This window comes from Vigna umbellata, chromosome 6, assembly GCF_029865625.1.
Source record: "Vigna umbellata cultivar VRB3 chromosome 6, Vumbellata_1.0, whole genome shotgun sequence".
In the NCBI taxonomy this organism is placed as follows: Eukaryota; Viridiplantae; Streptophyta; class Magnoliopsida; order Fabales; family Fabaceae; genus Vigna; species Vigna umbellata.
The window spans coordinates 33,165,000-33,186,683 of record NC_142170.1 but is presented as its reverse complement, the minus strand read 5'-3'; the positions used below and the strand labels follow the sequence as shown (position 1 = coordinate 33,186,683).

The window sequence follows — 21,684 nt, the reverse complement described above, 5'->3', positions numbered from 1 at the left end:
ATTAACATATCAAAGGGAGGTGTTATGAAAAATGAATGCATAAATCATTCACGAATGCATAACATAAACAATACAAGTTCTGAAATGTAAATAAACAGGAACGCATCACACAGTGAAAGAAAGTAAGGCAAGGTTCAAATCTCACAAAGATAAAATCTGTCAAAACTAGTTCGAAACTCACATTTCATGTAAAAACTATTCAATTCTATTAAAAGAAATTGTAAAATCTAGCTAGAAACTATGAACTCAAATTAGAAACTCAATAAATCATTCACAATCAAGAACTAAAAATAGTAGACAAGTAATCAAGAACTAAAAAATTCTTTCCATATCCCTCAACCACTGATCCACTTCATCCGGGAGACCTTTTCCATTGAATTTGGCAGGGTGGTGTTGTAGGAAACTCTCCAAACTCCATTCAACAGCAGGCTGAGCAGCGTTGGAAGATGACGCCCCTGCCGTGCCCCTGGTAGCGGCAAGGATGTCCATCAGTTGCCTCTGCGTCGCTTCTGTGTTGGCGCGAGCGGCCTCCATACTCTGCATGGCGTTATGATTTTGCTGCATCAGAGTAGCGTTTTGCTCCATCAACGTGACATTCTGTTGCTGTAGCCTATCAATTACGGATTCCAACAACCTGGTGTTGTTGGACGTATCAGATTCATTTGGTTGTGGAGGAGGGGGAAGCCTAGGAGCCATTCGTTCTCTGGAACAGAGAAAACGAGTGTTAGTCATGTTCAAAGAGTTGAGAAATAAATCGTTAAACACATATTAAGCACACAGCAAGAACACAGTGTACCCATAACCTACAATGTCCTTTAAGGAACAAAACTGCTCTAATACCAATAAATGTAACATCCCAATAAATAGTAATTACCATAAATTAGAACTAATCACATTTACAGAATTAACAGTGCAGTCTTAAATTACAGCAGCTAATAACAGCCGAACGTACAAAAATATACAGGGTTCAAAATCTATCTACAAAACTCCAAGTTCTGGACGAACGGCTTTCCAAAACTAAGTAACCGAACGTCCCAAAATACAATCCAGAACTACTGACTGCTACTAATAAACGAGCGCTCTATTGTTCGGCTTTAACCTCTACTTCAACCAGATTGGCATCCTCCAAAATTTCTTCTTCCAGCATTTCTTCAAGTGGCACCTCTCCATCTGCTCACATCCACACGGATGATCATTGCATTGACAAGACGGATGTACATAAACAGTAGACAACACAAGGAATTGCAAGGGTAAGCTTAGGTAATTTAATTCATACAACTCACATACAATTTAACATAAGGAATTTACATACAAGACATACAACAATGAACCAGCATAGAATAAATTATCCAACTCTCATAAATACGACCGTCCGGACTGTATGAATCCATGTAACCACAGGCGTTCGTGCACTCGGGTGGTGTGGTAACTGGAAACACTCATCAGCTGCCACCCGAGGTTAGCCCTATCAGTCCAAAGTACTCAGTAGGACTAGGACCTCCTGCCATTCCCTCACATGACCTACTCCCCTCTACATAAGGACGAGCACTCACGGAATATCAGGATGAACAGCCATCAGTGATTTTACCATGGTCATACCATACAACTTATCACATTCAGATCATAGAGACGTTCCTCCTTGGAACGCTCGTTCAAAATCCACTTTCAATATTTCACCCAAAATACCGTTCGCACGTCTTAGTCTTTCCTCTTATTCACATTTTTATGCTTTATTCCACTTTCATAAAATGACGCACGTTCATCCCTTTTCAAAATAAGGACGAACGTTATCAAAGTACAGAGAAATCCTCGTTTCTGAACAAAAGAAACGAACCCCAGTCCTCTGACGGACGTTACGAATACTTAACTCAGTAAAAGGGAATTGACTCTAGAAGTTCTGAATAATACTTAGAATAATTGAAATACAATGACTCGAGGTCGAATCCAATGGACAACAATTTCTTTAGATAAATAAACCGAGCGTGATTTAATTCAAGATACAACACCGCCAGTCAATGGCCGAACGTCAACTAATATTTTTGGACGAACGCTATTTACGTCCGTTCAGGAATCGAAGATGAGGGCGAGCGTTCAGTATAAAACCGAATACTACTTAGGACGAACGCTAGATAGATGACCGAGCACTAACTAGAACGAACGCTCGATATAAGACCGAGAGTTCATTTGGACGAACGCTTAATATCAGACTAAGCGCTACCTATAACGAACGCCGGATTACAAAACCGAGCGTTACTCATATAACTTCAATTTATAGCGATCGTTGGACACCACTAGGATGAGCCGAACGCTCAAACCTAGCCTTTCACAAGAAGACGCTCGTTTTTAAACAGAATCCTTTCCAAATGAAAGAATTCCTATTCTAAGTCATTTTCAGGGGAAACCGAACGGTATAAGACCGTTCAATGACGAGCGCTCATTATCAAGCAAAGACTATTATATTTTCCAGATTTTTATCCACAATAACTTCACATTTTTCATACGGTTCATAGCTTATAATTTATCTTCACCATAAATCTCATACATTACAGAATTCATATTATCATTCATACCTTACAGAAATTATCCCTTTTCCAATTCATACGTTCCATTCTCAACATACAGTTCAAACAATATCACTCATATACATCCAGTACAACCATGCTCGTTCATGCATACTTAAATATCAAATATTTCATACATTTCAGACATCCAGTATACTTCATGCTTTCATACCCATCATACAAGTATTAAATTAAATTACTAAAGCTTCCCTTACCTGGTCTAGCAGTGAACTCCCTAAGCGAGTGCTTTTTAACTTGTCCAAATATGGTTTCCTACCCTCAACTTGCTTCTCAAGTGCTCCACTAAATCTAACCAAAAGGAACATAGGAGAACTTAGTTTCTATTCTAACATGCAGCTGTATCAAGGTCCGCATGCAACCCAGAAAAGGGTGTTTAGAGTTGGAGAACTTATCGGTTCAGATCTCAGTTCTGTTCGGTTCAGAACGATGCTTACGGTGCAGGGAATGTTTCTACGGTATCTGAAATGGAATCGGAGGAGATGACGGTGAGTTATCTTAGAGAGAAGATGAAGAAGTTTTAGAGAGAAGCTGGAGAAAAATGGGGTCTGAGATTGAAGGGAAGAAGATGAGTGCAGAAGAGAGAGGAAGGGTTTTCCAGAAAAGTTCATTTTGTTCCTTCCCACATCCGCACGAACGTGCGTCTCCCCTGTCGACACCTGTATCCCAATTACTGACTCCCATTCTATCTCGGTGACACTTGGCAGTGAGTGGCAGAGTTATGAATGTGCGTTTTTAATGCACTGCAGAGGGGTTTCCATACATAAATTTTGATTTGACAAGGTGTTTATCAGCATTAATTTTCCAGGGTCCCACACCGAACGCTGCCGATGAACACCAAACCTTATTAACCGAGCTCCAAGGACGAACGCTCGAGATCAAGTCTAGTCGTACGTTACCTCAGACGAGTACTTCCTGAGGATTAACATCATCGAGAACGAACGCTCACAAACACAATTAAACCAAGGTCGAACGTCCAAGATCCAAACCGAACACTTAAAGCCGAACGCTCAAGATTGCTACCCAAGAGTTCCATGTTAAGAACGAACGCTTATACCCACTAATATCTCAATACTGAACACTCAAATCAAACACCATTAATCCGGACATGATAAGGACGGACGTTTTCATACTCAGTCGAACCCCTAAGTCCCTTTGCCGAACGGCATTAAAAGAAGCCTGACCGAACGACATAAATCAGCAGCTAACCGAACGGTGCTTAAATCAAAACTTAACCGAACGCTAAATAGTCACTAATACCCCAAGGCCGATCGCTCAAGATTCAACACTTAAGAATAAGCAACTTAAAAACCGAACGCTCACTTATACCCACAAACGGAACGCTCATTTAGACTCAAAAACCGAACGCTCAATTATACTTAAAAACTGAACGCTCTCTTATACCAAAAAGCGAACGCTCACTTATACCCAAAAGCGAACGCTCACTTATGCCCAAAACCGAACGCTCACTTGTACTCAAAACCGGACGCTCACTTATACTTAAAAACCGAACGTTCACTTTTACCCAAAACCGAACGTTCAGGATTCAAACCTAAAATTCTATTTTTAAGAACGAACGACTGCAATCGCTAATACTCAGTACCGAACGCCCAAGATTACTTCATGTGGATGCCAATTTAGGGACGGACGCTCAAGTTGAAACCTGGATTACCAATTGCTAACGAACGTCTAGAATCCTGGCCGAGCGATTCAATCGAACAGTGTTAAATTCACACTTAACCGGACACTACTAATTTAGGTTTCAACCGAACGGTATTTAAAATAAGCCCTGACCGAACGCTAATATCACTATTACAAACCAAGGACGAACGTTCTAAGTTGGCTCATTCGGGCGGACGCTCAGAACAATAACCGAACGTTCAGAAATTGGACGACCACTATTTGGTCGAGCACTGTTTGAACGGACGTCCAATTTTGATTCACCAAAATTGGACGTACGCGCTTTCTGCAGAAATTCTGCAGAAAAGCACCAAAGTCCAGAAAACCCAGAAAACCTCCATTTTCATCCCCTTCTTCCCAGATTTGCATCAAATACAGATTATTTCAACAATTAATGAAATAAATCAAACTCCCCTTACCTCTTGAAGACTTCCATGTAAATTTTGGGATCTAACTCCTCCCAGACGTGCAGATCAAGATCTCCTTGCAACCTCAACAATTCTTCACCTCCTCTCACCAGATGCCCAACCCAGATCCACCTCTCAGGCCTTCTGAAGTTGGTACAGTTCCCATGGGTGCTCTTTGGACGGGGTGTTATCCTAAATGTATTATTACAATATTTTAAATTTTGAATTTTAAAGGGTAAGTTTTTGGGATGTTACAGTAAAAGCCAAAAAAATCAATTCGGACGAAATTTAGTATTTACAGCTACCCCTCTTTACTTAGATTTTACTAGGATTTTACTAGATAATATGACGAAATTTAGTATTGACAGTTATCAAATGTTATTTGCTTTCTCATATTTTACGTGATTACAACAAGGGAACAATTATAAAACTGGTTCCATTCTACCTAGTGTTATTTTGAATTGTGACAAACACTCTTTAAAATATTATAACATATGTAATCCTTGGATAAAAATAAAATACCAGTATTTTCTGATGTCGTTTACTTGTAATTCGTCGTCATAACCTGCTCTCAATAACAGGCGACCCGAGCCGTCTTCCATCGCGACTTCAGACCTATCTCCCCGACTCCTCAAGGACTAACGAGTAAAAACATCGATACTACGCGTAACGATGCACTATACTCAACACGAGCCGAAGTCATTTCATTGGGCGAGACATTCACCTCCTCGCGTAGAAGAAGGTGACACTCGAATCTCAGTCTCACGCGTGAGACTAGCAAAAATGCTCAAAAGACAAACGAAGTTACAAGTAAATAACATAGTGTATGTACCACCTCCAACAGAATAAACATGCTCAATCACGAATTCGTACATATTCTCAATAATATGTATAAATAAACCAATATTGGATCAAGGAAATAACCAACAATTCTCAATAATTGTTTCAAAATACTCCCATGGATTCATGCATTATTGCCGAACGCTATTTCCAACTCTGATGCTGTCTGAACGAACGTTCTGGAATCAATCATCATCAAAGGCCGAACGCTGCCGATGAACACCAAACCTTATTAACCGAGCTCCAAGGACGAACGCTCGAGATCAAGTCTAGTCGTACTTTACCTCAGACGAGTACTTCCTGAGGATTAACATCATCGAGAACGAACGCTCACAAACACAATTAAACCAAGGTCGAACGTCCAAAGTCCAGAAAACCCAGAAAACCTCCATTTTCATCCCCTTCTTCCCAGATTTGCATCAAATACAGATTATTTCAACAATTAATGAAATAAATCAAACTCCCCTTACCTCTTGAAGACTTCCATGTAAATTTTTGGGATCTAACTCCTCCCAGACGTGCAGATCAAGATCTCCTTGCAACCTCAACAATTCTTCACTTCCTCTCACCAGATGCCCAAAAGAATGCAGCACCAGAGATTCCAATGCATCACCACCTATGTCAAGTATTCATCAGTAGAAATCAGAATAAATGTAAAGTCTCAGCAGCTCAATGAAACATACCAAGGAATTTAATTAAGAAAGCTACCTGCATAGAGATTGGTTCTGTAGGAAATCACACTTATACATTTATTCTACAACTAAATACAAAAGTGATATCTAATAACAAAGTAACTATGCACACGACTTCAAAACTACTTAACTGAACTCATATTTGCGTCATTTGGGAGAAAATATAAAATCTTGACTATATATATATATATATATATATATATATATATATATATAAGAAACTGAATGAAATCAAGAAAAACAGGACATAACATAAGTACTCATACAAACACCAATTAAAAACTAACTACCTCATTTCTACAAGTTTCACAACTAATGAAAGCTAGAAAAAAAGTTAACTACTAAAATTGATCACAGATTCGAATTTTAACCTATTCACTAAAATCTATCAACTAAAACTATGCAGAATTATGAGTTACTAAACCAAGGGAAATATAACAAAAACTATCTCAACAAGTTCTAATTGGTAAAAATTAATGTAGAAAGCTTAAAAACAATACAAACAAATACTAAACAAAAATTCACTATGCAAAGTTGAATTTAAAACTAATCTACAAAATATAAATTAGAATGAACATATAAAATCTGATCAAACCTAATACTACTATAATACTCTAAACAACAACTAAGCAATTTCAAATTCATCTAACTAAGTTATGACTACAGGTACTTACAAACTTGCAACTAAAAATACAAAAACTAGCTTATGCCTAGAATAATGCTACTGAACATATCAAAGACATTTTAAATAATCAACTGAGCTTAGCAAACACGTGGTAATAAATACAATATATATGAAGATATCCCAAAAAAGATATTCCAATGCATCACCACCGATGCCAAGTATTCATCAATAGAAATCAGAATAAATGTAAGGTCCCAGCTCAATGAAATAAAAATAGACATAAAAATAATAATAAATACTCAAACCCCAAATACAAGCAAATGTCAACACATGAATGATGCAGAAAACTCCCACGTGTAGGGTAACTACTTCCAAGCGAGCAGCAAAATTAAGATGGAAAAAACACAGAAAACAGAAGGCAAGGGAATCCAAAAAAAAATTTACCTCTATGCTCATAATTCATTTTGTTGGATTGGCACCCTGCAAACCAGTATATATGAATTAAGCTCAAAAGAACAAAATGGTAGAAAATAAAAATATTATCATATCATATGCAAAAAAACAAAATATCAAAACATATAAACAAGGATTCAATATGCAAACTTATGTACAAAAGGGGAATCTCTCATATGCTAAGCACTTCAACTCATGACACCAAGCTTTTGAATCAACTAAGAATTACCTAAGGAAAAAAAGATTAATATATTACCTGTAGTGTTCAACTGAAGATTTAGTCACAATTGGTGCAGATTTCTTCCCGCGATAACCCATGTCAAATTCTTCATCAATTATCCAAGAAGGCTGCCAAAGGAGTTAGAATTAATATGTTGAAACAAAAGAAAGGTAAACTTTGTGGACAAAATAAAGGTAAACAAAAATCACGTGCTCCACTTTTGTTGTTTCTGGACAACTTTGTGCTCCTTTAATTCAATTCTTTTGGTCTGATTTTCAATCCTGCACACATATATCACACAGCTTAATATTCTCTTGCCTAAACAGATTGCAAGATACAATGCACAAGATAAAGAATTCTCCCTTTCCCGGTCTTGCACAATTGACGTGGAAAATGGATCCTAGTTGCACTCAATTTTAAATCTTGTGCACTAACCTTCCTATTTTCATCAATCCAAAGCTGCACAGATATTTAAACTTCAATAAGTAGGGTATCGATTCAATACTATCACTTAAGACCTAAAACCGAAGCAACAATTCAAAACAAAGGTAAGTTAGACAACTTCCCTATTTGGATGGTTGTTTCTAGCCTGCTCCAAGCTCCACACTGAGGTGTTGTTGCTGTTGTCTACTCAGAAATACTTGAATCCAATTAGACTCTAATTGAGATGGAACTAAATGGAAATGAAGAATATAAATCAGCAAACAAATTTAAAAAATTGGAAGTGAATGTCGTAGTAGTAAACAATTTTAAAAGTTGAAGTAAATGCAATAGAAATTTTCTCTTTTGTTATCTTGATTGCGCTCCAGTTTAAGTAATCTGCACAAGAAACAATTAGCAAGTCAGTTACACTAAACTCTCTCAATTTGCCAATAGACTTAGGCCAAGTTAGCCTCACAAAACATAATAAAAATTTGATCTCCGACTGAACACAACTTTACATTGAACAAAACATTAGTAGGACAAACAATTGATAAAACTACAACTCTGTATATAGCTTATCTCAAACAAACAAAATAAATGACAAAAATAATGAGAGTGCATGATAAAAATGTCAGAGTACTAGCATAGATAGACAATAATCTACCTTGGGAGTTGTAAAACTCGAGTTTCTGCTTGAGTAAATCCAAACTGCTAAACATCCGGAGCACAGGTTCGAATCCGCATTTGCTTTGACCCAATGTCTGTAATAACATAAGTAACATCAACAAAATCATCAAACCTTTGCAATAGAACAATTGCACAAAAAACATGATACTTGGGCCCAAGCCCATCAAATAATTAAGGTCAAATACTAGAAGCTAGCCAAGGAAAGCATAATTGCAGGCAATGAAGGTGCACCAGTGCAAGGTCTAGGAGTGCTTAGCCCATCTTCACTTTAAAGCACGTGTATATCGTGCTCATTCTAGATCTTTAGCACCCACCTTATGCTTGCACACGTGGCATTAGATCCACATTTGTAGGAATCTTTTAGCACCGTTGATACCCAAAATAGGAGCTGAATTCCTTCTATAAATTCACTCCTAGATCTCCTTTGTAATCACTTTTGAAGAATATTGAGTTTTACTCTGCTCATGCATTTTCAGCACCTTAAACTCTGTCCAAAAGTCATTCCAATGAGCTTCCCTTCTTCATCTAGCTTCCTTCCAGTGGAAGGCCGCCTGAGCTAGCTTTCAACCTCCCAAACAACTCTTCAACCATCACTTATACAACTGATTTTCACTCTGCATCTCCGCTGCCCATCTCTGGTTTCCATTTTCCGCTGCATTCAACCTGTCACTCTTGCTGGAGCAACTCATCAAGTGGTATTCAGAGCCTAGGTTCTGCATCACGCTCCAGCTAAGTGTTCTTCCCATTCCATACTGTCATAAACACTTCCTTCGTGTTTTTCTTGAATCTGTGCACTGTTTCCTTAAGTTTTTCAATTCCAGTAGATTCCATTGTGTTGATTCGTTTGTTCCAGCTTTTAATTGCTTTATTGTTCATCATTTCAATCGGATCAATTCATTGATTTGAGTCTTTTAATTTTTTTTTAAAATCTGCATTGTTTTGTCCAGTCATGTGATTTGCTTGAATTTTGTCAAAAATCCTGAGTAATTTTGGTGCCTGGATAAATCTGTGAAACTGGATGTGTTTTTCAATAGAAGCACATCAGATGAGCAATGATTAAAGAGCTCAAGTGCATCTTGAATTCCATCACAGTGCACTGCCAATTGATGTAGTTTTTGAATCTGCTTTAAATTTTCTGAACTACAACGTGTGGAAATTTGCTTTCTGGTTGTGTTTGAATTCTTGGACTGCGTTGTGTGCATACCATATGAACATTGTATTGTCTAAGACAATAAAAACTGGTTGCACCAGTCAGCAGAATCCAGAATTCATTGCTAGAGCAGTTGGACCGAGCTGCACACACTTTGATTGAGTCTTTTCCTGATTTTTGAATCTGTCCAGCTTAGAACTCACTTCTGGACATCTCTTAATGCATTTCTAGAGTCTTGTTCAAGTTTAATTTGCTGTCCTGGAGTCATAAAAGTTGTTTACAGTTTTGTTTGAATCCTCAGCTGAAGTTTGGTTGGTGAATTGGTAAAATTTGGTGTTAAAAGGCAACTGAACTAGTGAAATTTTGATTTGCTAGCATTTAGCCTCTGCTGGCAGCTTGCACAAGTCATATTTGGTAAACTAAAGTTGCTCGAACCATTAAATTGAAAGTCCAAACACGTTTGTGCAAATTGACCATCTAAACCACCAATTTTCAACACTTTTTCTGATATAAGTTGCAGATTTTGAAAATTCAGAGTTTGGTATGATTAATGCATCAGATTCAATGTTAGATTGGTAGCAAAAGCTTGGTTCAATTGAATTAAAAGAAGTGCACAATTCAAATCTTACCATAAACTGCACTGTAAAAAGCTGTTTGAACCTGTACTAAGCAAATTTGAAAACTCTGATGCACATTTTTCAGCCTTCTGCCAGGCATTTTGTCAAACACTTTGCCTAGTTTAAATTTGGGTTCGAATTGATCATAGCTGCAACTTATCTTTGTTTCTTGCTTTTCAAATCCACTCTAGATCCTTTCCTAAGTTCATTTTGAGTGCCACCATTTATTGGAAACATTGATTTAAGTTGTTTGAAAATCCTGCACATAAGCTGTTTGATAAAACTACAGTTGTGCATTCTGGTTTAACAGTTTTCGGGCAGCAGCAGTGTTGATTTTCTGGCTTAATAATTGATTATTGGTGGTTTGTATGAGCTCTATGTTGGGTGCAGAACTATCTCAAAACGTCCCACAACACTGGTAGCATCTTAGGGAGTGGATTGGAGCAAGGAAAGATCAACCTTGGGGCTGATTTTTGGTGCACAGAACCACGTTCTTCACTGGTCTGCATAAAATCTGGTTGCTGCAACAGCAGCATATTTCACTTAGCAGCTGTGAGATTAGTGTGAATCAACCAAATTCACTTCCTTTGAGAGAAGCCAGAGCTGCACACCACTTTTACTTTCTATTCTCTTGATTGTTTGATTTCTATTTCTTGCAAAAATACTTGTAATTGGCCATTAAATAAGTGACTTGGAAGAATTCACAAGTGTTCTTCCATCACTTGCAAACTTTGCTTTTAATTGTTCATATAAAATTGGTAGACAGTGAGTGTGTCTTGGATACAAAGTTCCAAGCCTCACTTAGGAGATCTCACTTCTTTCAATTTTTGGAAGCGCATAGGCCAAGTCTTAGAAGTCCGCATTTNAACATCCCAAAATACAGTAATCACTATAATTCAGAATTAATTACAATTAACAGTAATCACAAACAGTCTTTGCATTAAAACAGGATTAAAAGCCTAACGGCATCAGTACATAGGACGCGTATATACGCATACAATGAAACCAAGAGTGAACGCTCTTAAATACATACAACTAACGAGCACCAAATACATCAGAGATGAATAAGGCGAACGGCCTTACAAAATAGGTGGCCGAACGTTATAACTATGCTAACATATACAGCCTAACTACAACGAGCACTCTAAGGCTCGGCCTTTACTTCAACTTCAACCAGATTGGAGTCGTCCAAATTTTCTTCTTCCAGCATTGCTTCAAGGGATGCACCACCATCTGCTCACATCCACAACGGATGATCATTGCATTTGACAAGACGGAGTATACATGTACAAGAGACAACACAATGGAAATGCAAGGGTAAGCTTATAATATTTAATTTATACAATCAACACATACAGTTACATTTCTAAACACACATACAGCATGTAATTCATCAAATAATAATCATATAAAGGTATATAATAAGACCGACCGTCCGGACTGTATGAACCATGTAGTTACAGGCGTCCTTGCACCCGAGTGGTGTAGTAACTGGGTAACACCAAACAGCTGCCACTCGAGGTAAGTCCGTTCTTACGTCGCCCATGTTAACTTATGGACTAAGGACCTCCTGCCATTCCCACGCATGACTACCCCCTTCTACTTGAAGAGGTGTATCACGGAATATCAGGATGGACCAAGCCAGCATTAACTAACCACAGTCATACCTTACCAATTCAATATTCAATCATATAAGAGACGTTCCTCCCTGGAACGCTCGTAAAAATCCAATTCCAATAATTCGTTCAACATATCATTCGTCCACATTAAACATTTCTCATTTTCACATTTTCATTCTGTGTTCCACTCTCTTAACATTAACGTCATGCATTCTTTACTCAAATAAAACGAACTTATTACAGAACTTTGATTTCACGTTTCTGAACAAAAGAAACGAACTCTTATTCACTGATGGACATTAAGAATTCTTAAAGAATTTAGATGAGATTGAATTTAGAAGTTCAGAATAATACTTAGAAGATGTTGAGTACAAGAACTTTAGGTTGAATCAAAAGAAATAATTATCTTACAGAATAACTTAGATAAATAACCAGAATATTTAAAGTACAGAAACAACTCTTACTGTCAATGAATGAACGTTCAGAAATTTACTTTGGACGAACGTCAATTACGTTCGCTCAGAATTCAATAATAAGGACGAGCGTTCAGTTAGAAACCGAACCCTGCTGTGGACGAACGCTAGGTCAATGACCAAGCACGAATCAGCACTAACGCTGGTTATAACCCAAGCGCTTTATAGGACGAGCGTTTCGGTATAGGACCGAACGCCAACTTTGGACGAACGTTCAGTATAAGGACGAACGCTCTCTAGAACTAACGTTCGACATAAGGTCGAACAACAATAAGGACGAACGCTCGACATGAGGCCGAACGCCATTGAGGACGAACGCTCGACTTAAGACCGAACGTCACTTATTTATAAAGTTTTAAATCTTGATCTATACTGAGCAGAACGAACGCTCATTCACTCAATTGGGGGACGCTCGTTCTCGAGCAGAATTCATTCCAAATGAATGAATTCCAATCTAAGTCATGTTAACCAAAAACCGAACGGTCTAAGACCGTACAGTGACGAACGTCCTTTTAGCAACAGAGAAGGATTAGAAAATTTAGATTTTTCACACTTAGCAGAATTTTTCCAGATTTCCATTTTCCAACTTTATACTTCCATTTCAGGTTTAATTCCCTTCAAACATCATCATCATGCAGATTTCAACATTTAAAATCATTCCAACCACACAATAGCCATTCTCCATTCATCCATAATCAACTCAACATGCATTTAAAACAAATTCAACATCAAATATAATTCATACAAGCCGTATCAGTTCATGACAGATTCATCCAAACCAGAATGCATATCAGATATCAGTGATCATTTCTAACAACTCAACTTCATATTTTTCACACATGCAAAACAAACCAGAAATCATATTCCATATCAGTAAACGTTTCTAAATACTCAAACATCATGCTTTCCATACATGCATCTCAGATCATAAATCAAACAGTATAAATTAAACATATAAACTTCCCTTACCCGGATTGAAATTCAAGCTTGTTCTAGATGTATAAAATGGCTTCGTCCAACTACGTTTTGCTTAGGATTCTTGACTCTTCCAGAACCAAATCTAACCACAGATTACAGAACTCTTAGAATACCAGTTTGCATGCAACTAAAACTCTATTTTTCCAGAACCTAAGGACGAACTACGAAAGGGACTCACCAGTGTCAGTCTTTGAAGCTGTTCGGTCCAATGGATAGCTCTTAGTGCAGTGGTTGTTCCTACGGTGCTGAAAACGCGATTGGAGAAGAAACGTAAGGATTACAGCAGAGAGAAGTTTAGGGTTTTTAGAGAGAAGTTGGAGAAGATGAAAGGGTGAGTTCAGAGGTTGAAGATGAGTTCGTGCAAGTGAGAGAGAGTTTTCGAAAAGTCTGGTTTTGGTTAAACCAACGTTCAATTGGAAGAACGTGTCACAGGTTGCCACATGCACACCAAACTCTGATTTAGAGGATTCCAACGTGACAAGTGGCGTGTGTGCATGCAGAGTTTAGTGCGTTTTAATGTTTCAGAGAATGATGAGCGTGGTGCTTCGTGCACGTCAGACAGAATTTTGATCAGATTAGGAAGTGGGTTTTAAATGGCTGGGAATGAGGTGGCAAGCATTAAGGGTGAGGTGCCAGGATTAATTTAAGCTAATTATTAAGGATCTCACATTCTCCCTATCTACAAAAATTTTCGTCCTCGAAAATTTAGAAATTACCCGTGAATAGGTGTGGATATAAGTTCCTCATTGCACTCTCTACTTCCCACGTTGAATCTCCAGTCTTTTCGTCCCATACAATCTTTACCAAACGGATGTCTTTTCCTTTATGCAGCTTGGTACGTTCATCTTCAATGCGGACTGGTTGTAGTTCCAATGTTCTGTCTTGGCGCAGTTGGATGTTTTCCAGCTCCAAGACATGAGAAGGATTAGATATGTATCTCCTAAGCTGAGACACATGGAAGACCGGATGTAAATTTGATAATTGAGGAGGTAACGCGAGTTCATAGGCTACTGGTCCAATCTTCTTTAAAATCTGATACGGTCCTATGAACTTGGGAGACAGCTTCTTTGGACGAACAACTCTTCCCACTCCAGTGATTGGATTCAGTCTCAAGAATACGTGATCTCCTGCAGCAAACTCCAAAGGCCTCCTTCTTCTATCCGCATAAGATTTCTGCCTGCTCAGGGACGTCTTCAATCTGTCTTGGATCAACTTAACCTTCTCGGTTGTTTGCTGGATGAGTTCAGGTCCAGTTATTACGTTCTCCCCTTCCTGGAACCAGCAAAGTGGCGTTCTGCACTTCCTCCCATAGAGAGCTTCAAACGGCGCCATTCCAATGCTAGATTGGAAACTATTGTTGTATGTGAACTCCACCAGTGGCAAGACCTCATCCCATGCGCCTAAGTGGTCTAGGACGCATGTCCTCAATAAATCTTCTAGTGTCTGGATGGTACGTTCAGATTGGCCGTCAGTTTGCGGATGATATGCTGAACTCATCTGCAGCTTGCTTCCCAATTCGCCTTGCAGTGATTGCCAAAACCGAGATGTAAATCTCGTGTCTCGGTCAGAAATGATGCTTGAGGGCACTCCATGAAGACGAACGATCTCCTTGATATACAACTTAGCCAAATTCGTCATTGACATCTTCAAATTCACTGGTAGGAAGTGAGCGCTCTTCGTTAGTCTGTCCACGATCACCCAAATTGAGTCATGATTCCTCACTGTTCGTGGCAGGTGAGTCACAAAATCCATGGAGATGCTGTCCCACTTCCATTCTGGAATTTCCAGTGATTGAAGCAACCCTCCTGGACGTTGGTGTTCAGCCTTTGCACGTTGACAGGTCAAGCAAGATGCCACAAAGCGTGCAACATCACTCTTCATTCCAGGCCACCAAAACGATTTTCGTAGGTCTTGATACATCTTAGTCATGCCAGGGTGCATGCTAAGACGACTGTGATGAGCTTCCTCCAAAATAATCCGCTTCAGCTCGCCATCGTTGGGAATGCACGTCCTACCAAGGTAACGTAACATACCATCTGTTCCAGCATTAAACTCCTTAGCTTTGTCTGTACCGAGTGCATCAAAGATCTTCACCAATTCTTCATCCTCTCTTTGCTTCTTCCAAATTCTGTCAAACACATCACTGGAAATTCTAAGATTACAGCACCTTATCACATCCGCTCCTAGATCAAATTGTAATCTCAAATCCCTAAAACTCTCCACCAAATTAAACTCTTTCACCATCATAAACGAAACTTGCACTGCCTTCCTGCTCAGAGCGTCTGCCACTACATTGGCTTTCCCAGGGTGATACAGCAGTTCGAAATCATAATCTTTTAAAAACTCCAACCAACGTCTTTGCCTCATATTCAGCTCCCTCTGATCAAACAAATATTTGAGGCTCTTGTGATCACTAAAGACTTGAAATGTTGATCCGTATAGATAGTGCCTCCAAATCTTTAATGCGAACACAACTGCTGCTAACTCCAAATCGTGAGTGGGATAATTCTTTTCATGAATCTTCAACTGGCGAGACGCGTAAGCTACTGCACGTCTCTCTTGCATGAGCACACAGCCTAAACCATGGTGAGAAGCGTCACAGTATACTTCAAATGGCTTGGACGTGTCTGGGATAATTAAAACTGGGGCGCTCGTCAGTTTCGCCTTCAGCTCCTGGAACCGTTCCTCACACTCATCAGTCCAAGCGAATGGATGATCCTTTCTAGTCAACTGAGTAAGTGGAGCCACTATCTTGGCGAACCCCTCTATGAAACGTCTGTAATAGCCTGCTAGTCCCACAAAACTCCTCACTTCTGTGACTGAACGAGGGCTCTTCCAATCCAACACTGCTCTCACCTTAGAGGGATCCACTGAAATGCCTTCAGCCGAGATCACATGTCCCAAAAACTGCACCTCCTTTAACCAGAATTCACACTTTGACAGCTTTGCGTACAACTCTTTCTCCCTCAATACGGTTAGTACTGTTCTCAAATGCTCCTCATGTTCGGCATTGGTTTTGGAGTAGATGAGAATATCATCTATAAACACAACTACAAACTTATCCAAATAGGGTCTGAATATCCGGTTCATGTAATCCATGAAGATGGCTGGAGCGTTCGTTACTCCAAATGGCATGACCACGTACTCATAATGTCCATAACGTGATCTAAATGCTGTCTTCTGGATGTCGTCCTCCTTAACCCTTATTTGGTGATATCCTGAACGCAAATCGATTTTTGAAAATACCGTTGCTCCATGCAGCTGATCCAGCAAATCATCTATCCTTGGCAACGGGTATTTGTTCTTGATGGTCAGCTTATTTAATTTCCTGTAGTCTATACATAACCGAGAGCTACCATCTTTCTTTTTCACCAAGAGTACAGGAGCTCCCCATGGTGATACACTTGGTCTGATGAATTGCTTCTCCATAAGTTCTTCAATCTGTTTCTTAAGCTCGGTCAATTCTACAGGCGCCATCCGGTAAGGTTGAACAGATATAGGTGCAGCTGTTGTCACCAAATCAATGGTGAATTCAATCTCTCTAACAGGAGGCAATCCTGGTATCTCTTCTGGAAATACGTCCAGAAATTCATTCACAACCGTGCTCTCAATACTGCTCCCCTTGTACATCCGTGCTTCTGTCAACCCCCTTAACTCCTTATCTTCATGCGTCATGATGAGAAAACAGCTTGCACCTTCCATTATATCCTCTTTCAATTGACCGAAAGTTACACCCAAGTATTCTTCATCCTCTTCAGGAAACACTAATTCCTTCTTGCCACAATCAATAATAATATGGTTGGCAGCTAGCCAATCCATTCCTAGAATTATCTCCAAGTCCTTCAAAGGTAAACAGATTAAATTCACCTTATAACTATGCCCCTCTACCACAATAGGACATCTAATGCATACGGTAGATGTCCTAAGCTCTCCAGCCGCTGGTGTAGATACCACCAATTCAAACTGCATATCTCTCTCCACTATTCCCAGCTTTTCAACACACGCCTTCGAGATGAAGGAGTGCGTCGCCCCCGAATCAAACAGCACACAACATTGCATTCCATATAACAAGCAAGTACTGGTGATAAGTGTACCTGAACTTGCTGCTTCCGCACCAGTAATTGCGTACACCCGCCCAGTAGCTTGGGCTCGACCACCCCTTCCTTGCTGATTTCTCCCTGCGTTTGGCGGCCTCATGACTGCTCTCCCACCAGAGTTGCACTCATTCGTTCCATGTCCACTTCTTCCGCAACGAGTACAAGATTTTCCTCTCGCCAACTGAGGGCATGATGAACGGTAGTGTGGCCCTCCACACTGAAAACAAGTGATACTACCTTGCTGTCCAGACTGTCCAGCAGGAATCAAGGCTTGAGATCCACTTGTGTTGGCTGCTGGACGAGCGTAAGGGGATCCTCTCTGATTCACATTCCCCCTTGAGACAATTGGCCCCCTTACTGTTTGCTGTTTCTTGTACCGTTCTGCCTCTGCCAAATTCTTCTCTAACACCTTAGCTCTTTCCACCATAGCAGGGAATGTTCGGATACACAAGCTGGAAATTACAACCTTCAAATCACTGCGCAAACCGTTTTCAAATTTTCTGCACTGCCACTCCTCACTAGTGGCCATTGTATTGAATCTGACAAGGTGTTTAAACTTATTGGTGTATTCTGATACAGACATTCCACCTTGAACCAGTTGTAAAAACTCCACCTCCTTTGCAAACTTTACGCTGTCAGGGAAATATTCCTCATAAAACTTATTACGGAATACTTCCCAAGTAACAGGGCGGTGAGCGTCTACCAGTATGGCCCTTGTGCTCGTCCACCAATGGCTTGCTTCTCCAGTTAATAAGTATTCTGTATACGCCAACCTGTTCTCATCCGGACACCTTTTGGCGTTAAAAATCCTCTCCATATCCCTCAGCCACTGATCAGCCTCATCAGGGAGGCACTTCCCACTGAACTTAGCTGGGTGATGTTGCAGAAAGCTCTCCAAACTCCACTCGGCAGTAGGTTGAGCAGCGTTTGAAGAAGATGCTCCAGGCGCACCTCTAGTTGCAGCCAAGATTTCCATCAACTGCCTTTGCGTGTTTTCAGAATTAACACGCGAGGCCTCCAAACCTTGCATAGCAGCTTGGTTTTGCTGCATCAGGGTGGCGTTTTGCTCCAGCAACGTGGTATTTTGTTGATGCAATCTTTCCACCACGGTTTCCAACAATCTAGTGTTGTTGGACGTTTCGGACTCATTCGGTTGAGGAGGAGGAGGAAGTCTAGGTGCCATTTGTTCTCTGGATGCAGAGAAAAACAAACGAGCATTAGTTATGTCCAAGAGTTAAAACAATAATAACTCATTAAACATGCAATAAGCACACAGCAAAACACAGTGCACTCATAACCCTACAGTGTCCTTAGAAGAACAAAACTGCTCTGATACCACTAATGTAACATCCCAAAATACAGTAATCACTATAATTCAGAATTAATTACAATTAACAGTAATCACAAACAGTCTTTGCATTAAAACAGGATTAAAAGCCTAACGGCATCAGTACATAGGACGCGTATATACGCATACAATGAAACCAAGAGTGAACGCTCTTAAATACATAAACTAACGAGCACCAAAATACATCAGAGATGAATAAGGCGAACGGCCTTACAAAATAGGTGGCCGAACGTTATAACTATGCTAACATATACAGCCTAACTACAACGAGCACTCTAAGGCTCGGCCTTTACTTCAACTTCAACCAGATTGGAGTCGTCCAAATTTTCTTCTTCCAGCATTGCTTCAAGGGATGCACCACCATCTGCTCACATCCACAACGGATGATCATTGCATTTGACAAGACGGAGTATACATGTACAAGAGACAACACAATGGAAATGCAAGGGTAAGCTTATAATATTTAATTTATACAATCAACACATACAGTTACATTTCTAAACACACATACAGCATGTAATTCATCAAATAATAATCATATAAAGGTATATAATAAGACCGACCGTCCGGACTGTATGAACCATGTAGTTACAGGCGTCCTTGCACCCGAGTGGTGTAGTAACTGGGTAACACCAAACAGCTGCCACTCGAGGTAAGTCCGTTCTTACGTCGCCCATGTTAACTTATGGACTAAGGACCTCCTGCCATTCCCACGCATGACTACCCCCTTCTACTTGAAGAGGTGTATCACGGAATATCAGGATGGACCAAGCCAGCATTAACTAACCACAGTCATACCTTACCAATTCAATATTCAATCATATAAGAGACGTTCCTCCCTGGAACGCTCGTAAAAATCCAATTCCAATAATTCGTTCAACATATCATTCGTCCACATTAAACATTTCTCATTTTCACATTTTCATTCTGTGTTCCACTCTCTTAACATTAACGTCATGCATTCTTTACTCAAATAAAACGAACTTATTACAGAACTTTGATTTCACGTTTCTGAACAAAAGAAACGAACTCTTATTCACTGATGGACATTAAGAATTCTTAAAGAATTTAGATGAGATTGAATTTAGAAGTTCAGAATAATACTTAGAAGATGTTGAGTACAAGAACTTTAGGTTGAATCAAAAGAAATAATTATCTTACAGAATAACTTAGATAAATAACCAGAATATTTAAAGTACAGAAACAACTCTTACTGTCAATGAATGAACGTTCAGAAATTTACTTTGGACGAACGTCAATTACGTTCGCTCAGAATTCAATAATAAGGACGAGCGTTCAGTTAGAAACCGAACCCTGCTGTGGACGAACGCTAGGTCAATGACCAAGCACGAATCAGCACTAACGCTGGTTATAACCCAAGCGCTTTATAGGACGAGCGTTTCGGTATAGGACCGAACGCCAACTTTGGACGAACGTTCAGTATAAGGACGAACGCTCTCTAGAACTAACGTTCGACATAAGGTCGAACAACAATAAGGACGAACGCTCGACATGAGGCCGAACGCCATTGAGGACGAACGCTCGACTTAAGACCGAACGTCACTTATTTATAAAGTTTTAAATCTTGATCTATACTGAGCAGAACGAACGCTCATTCACTCAATTGGGGGACGCTCGTTCTCGAGCAGAATTCATTCCAAATGAATGAATTCCAATCTAAGTCATGTTAACCAAAAACCGAACGGTCTAAGACCGTACAGTGACGAACGTCCTTTTAGCAACAGAGAAGGATTAGAAAATTTAGATTTTTCACACTTAGCAGAATTTTTCCAGATTTCCATTTTCCAACTTTATACTTCCATTTCAGGTTTAATTCCCTTCAAACATCATCATCATGCAGATTTCAACATTTAAAATCATTCCAACCACACAATAGCCATTCTCCATTCATCCATAATCAACTCAACATGCATTTAAAACAAATTCAACATCAAATATAATTCATACAAGCCGTATCAGTTCATGACAGATTCATCCAAACCAGAATGCATATCAGATATCAGTGATCATTTCTAACAACTCAACTTCATATTTTTCACACATGCAAAACAAACCAGAAATCATATTCCATATCAGTAAACGTTTCTAAATACTCAAACATCATGCTTTCCATACATGCATCTCAGATCATAAATCAAACAGTATAAATTAAACATATAAACTTCCCTTACCCGGATTGAAATTCAAGCTTGTTCTAGATGTATAAAATGGCTTCGTCCAACTACGTTTTGCTTAGGATTCTTGACTCTTCCAGAACCAAATCTAACCACAGATTACAGAACTCTTAGAATACCAGTTTGCATGCAACTAAAACTCTATTTTTCCAGAACCTAAGGACGAACTACGAAAGGGACTCACCAGTGTCAGTCTTTGAAGCTGTTCGGTCCAATGGATAGCTCTTAGTGCAGTGGTTGTTCCTACGGTGCTGAAAACGCGATTGGAGAAGAAACGTAAGGATTACAGCAGAGAGAAGTTTAGGGTTTTTAGAGAGAAGTTGGAGAAGATGAAAGGGTGAGTTCAGAGGTTGAAGATGAGTTCGTGCAAGTGAGAGAGAGTTTTCGAAAAGTCTGGTTTTGGTTAAACCAACGTTCAATTGGAAGAACGTGTCACAGGTTGCCACATGCACACCAAACTCTGATTTAGAGGATTCCAACGTGACAAGTGGCGTGTGTGCATGCAGAGTTTAGTGCGTTTTAATGTTTCAGAGAATGATGAGCGTGGTGCTTCGTGCACGTCAGACAGAATTTTGATCAGATTAGGAAGTGGGTTTTAAAT

At 39.5% G+C, this 21,684-nt stretch overlaps 1 protein-coding gene across 2 annotated transcripts; it reads right to left on the bottom strand.

Annotated features, from left to right (window-relative positions):
• Nucleotides 1–134: 134 nt before the first annotated feature.
• LOC148197285 (uncharacterized) lies at nucleotides 135–8,266 on the bottom strand. Of its 2 annotated transcripts, XM_088093307.1 has the most exons (6): nucleotides 7,268–8,266; nucleotides 5,977–6,122; nucleotides 5,791–5,806; nucleotides 5,189–5,715; nucleotides 4,679–4,858; nucleotides 135–703 (listed from the first exon to the last, which is right to left on the bottom strand). In XM_088093307.1, the coding sequence occupies exons 4-6, from the start codon at nucleotides 5,266–5,268 to the stop codon at nucleotides 313–315; spliced, it is 651 nt and encodes a 216-aa protein (XP_087949433.1). In that variant the 5' UTR covers nucleotides 5,269–5,715; nucleotides 5,791–5,806; nucleotides 5,977–6,122; nucleotides 7,268–8,266; the 3' UTR covers nucleotides 135–312. The 2 variants fall into 2 exon arrangements, with proteins under 2 accessions (XP_087949433.1, XP_087949432.1); XM_088093306.1 differs by having other exon boundaries at nucleotides 5,189–5,806; nucleotides 7,268–7,493.
• Between the last annotated feature and the right edge of the window lie 13,418 nt (nucleotides 8,267–21,684).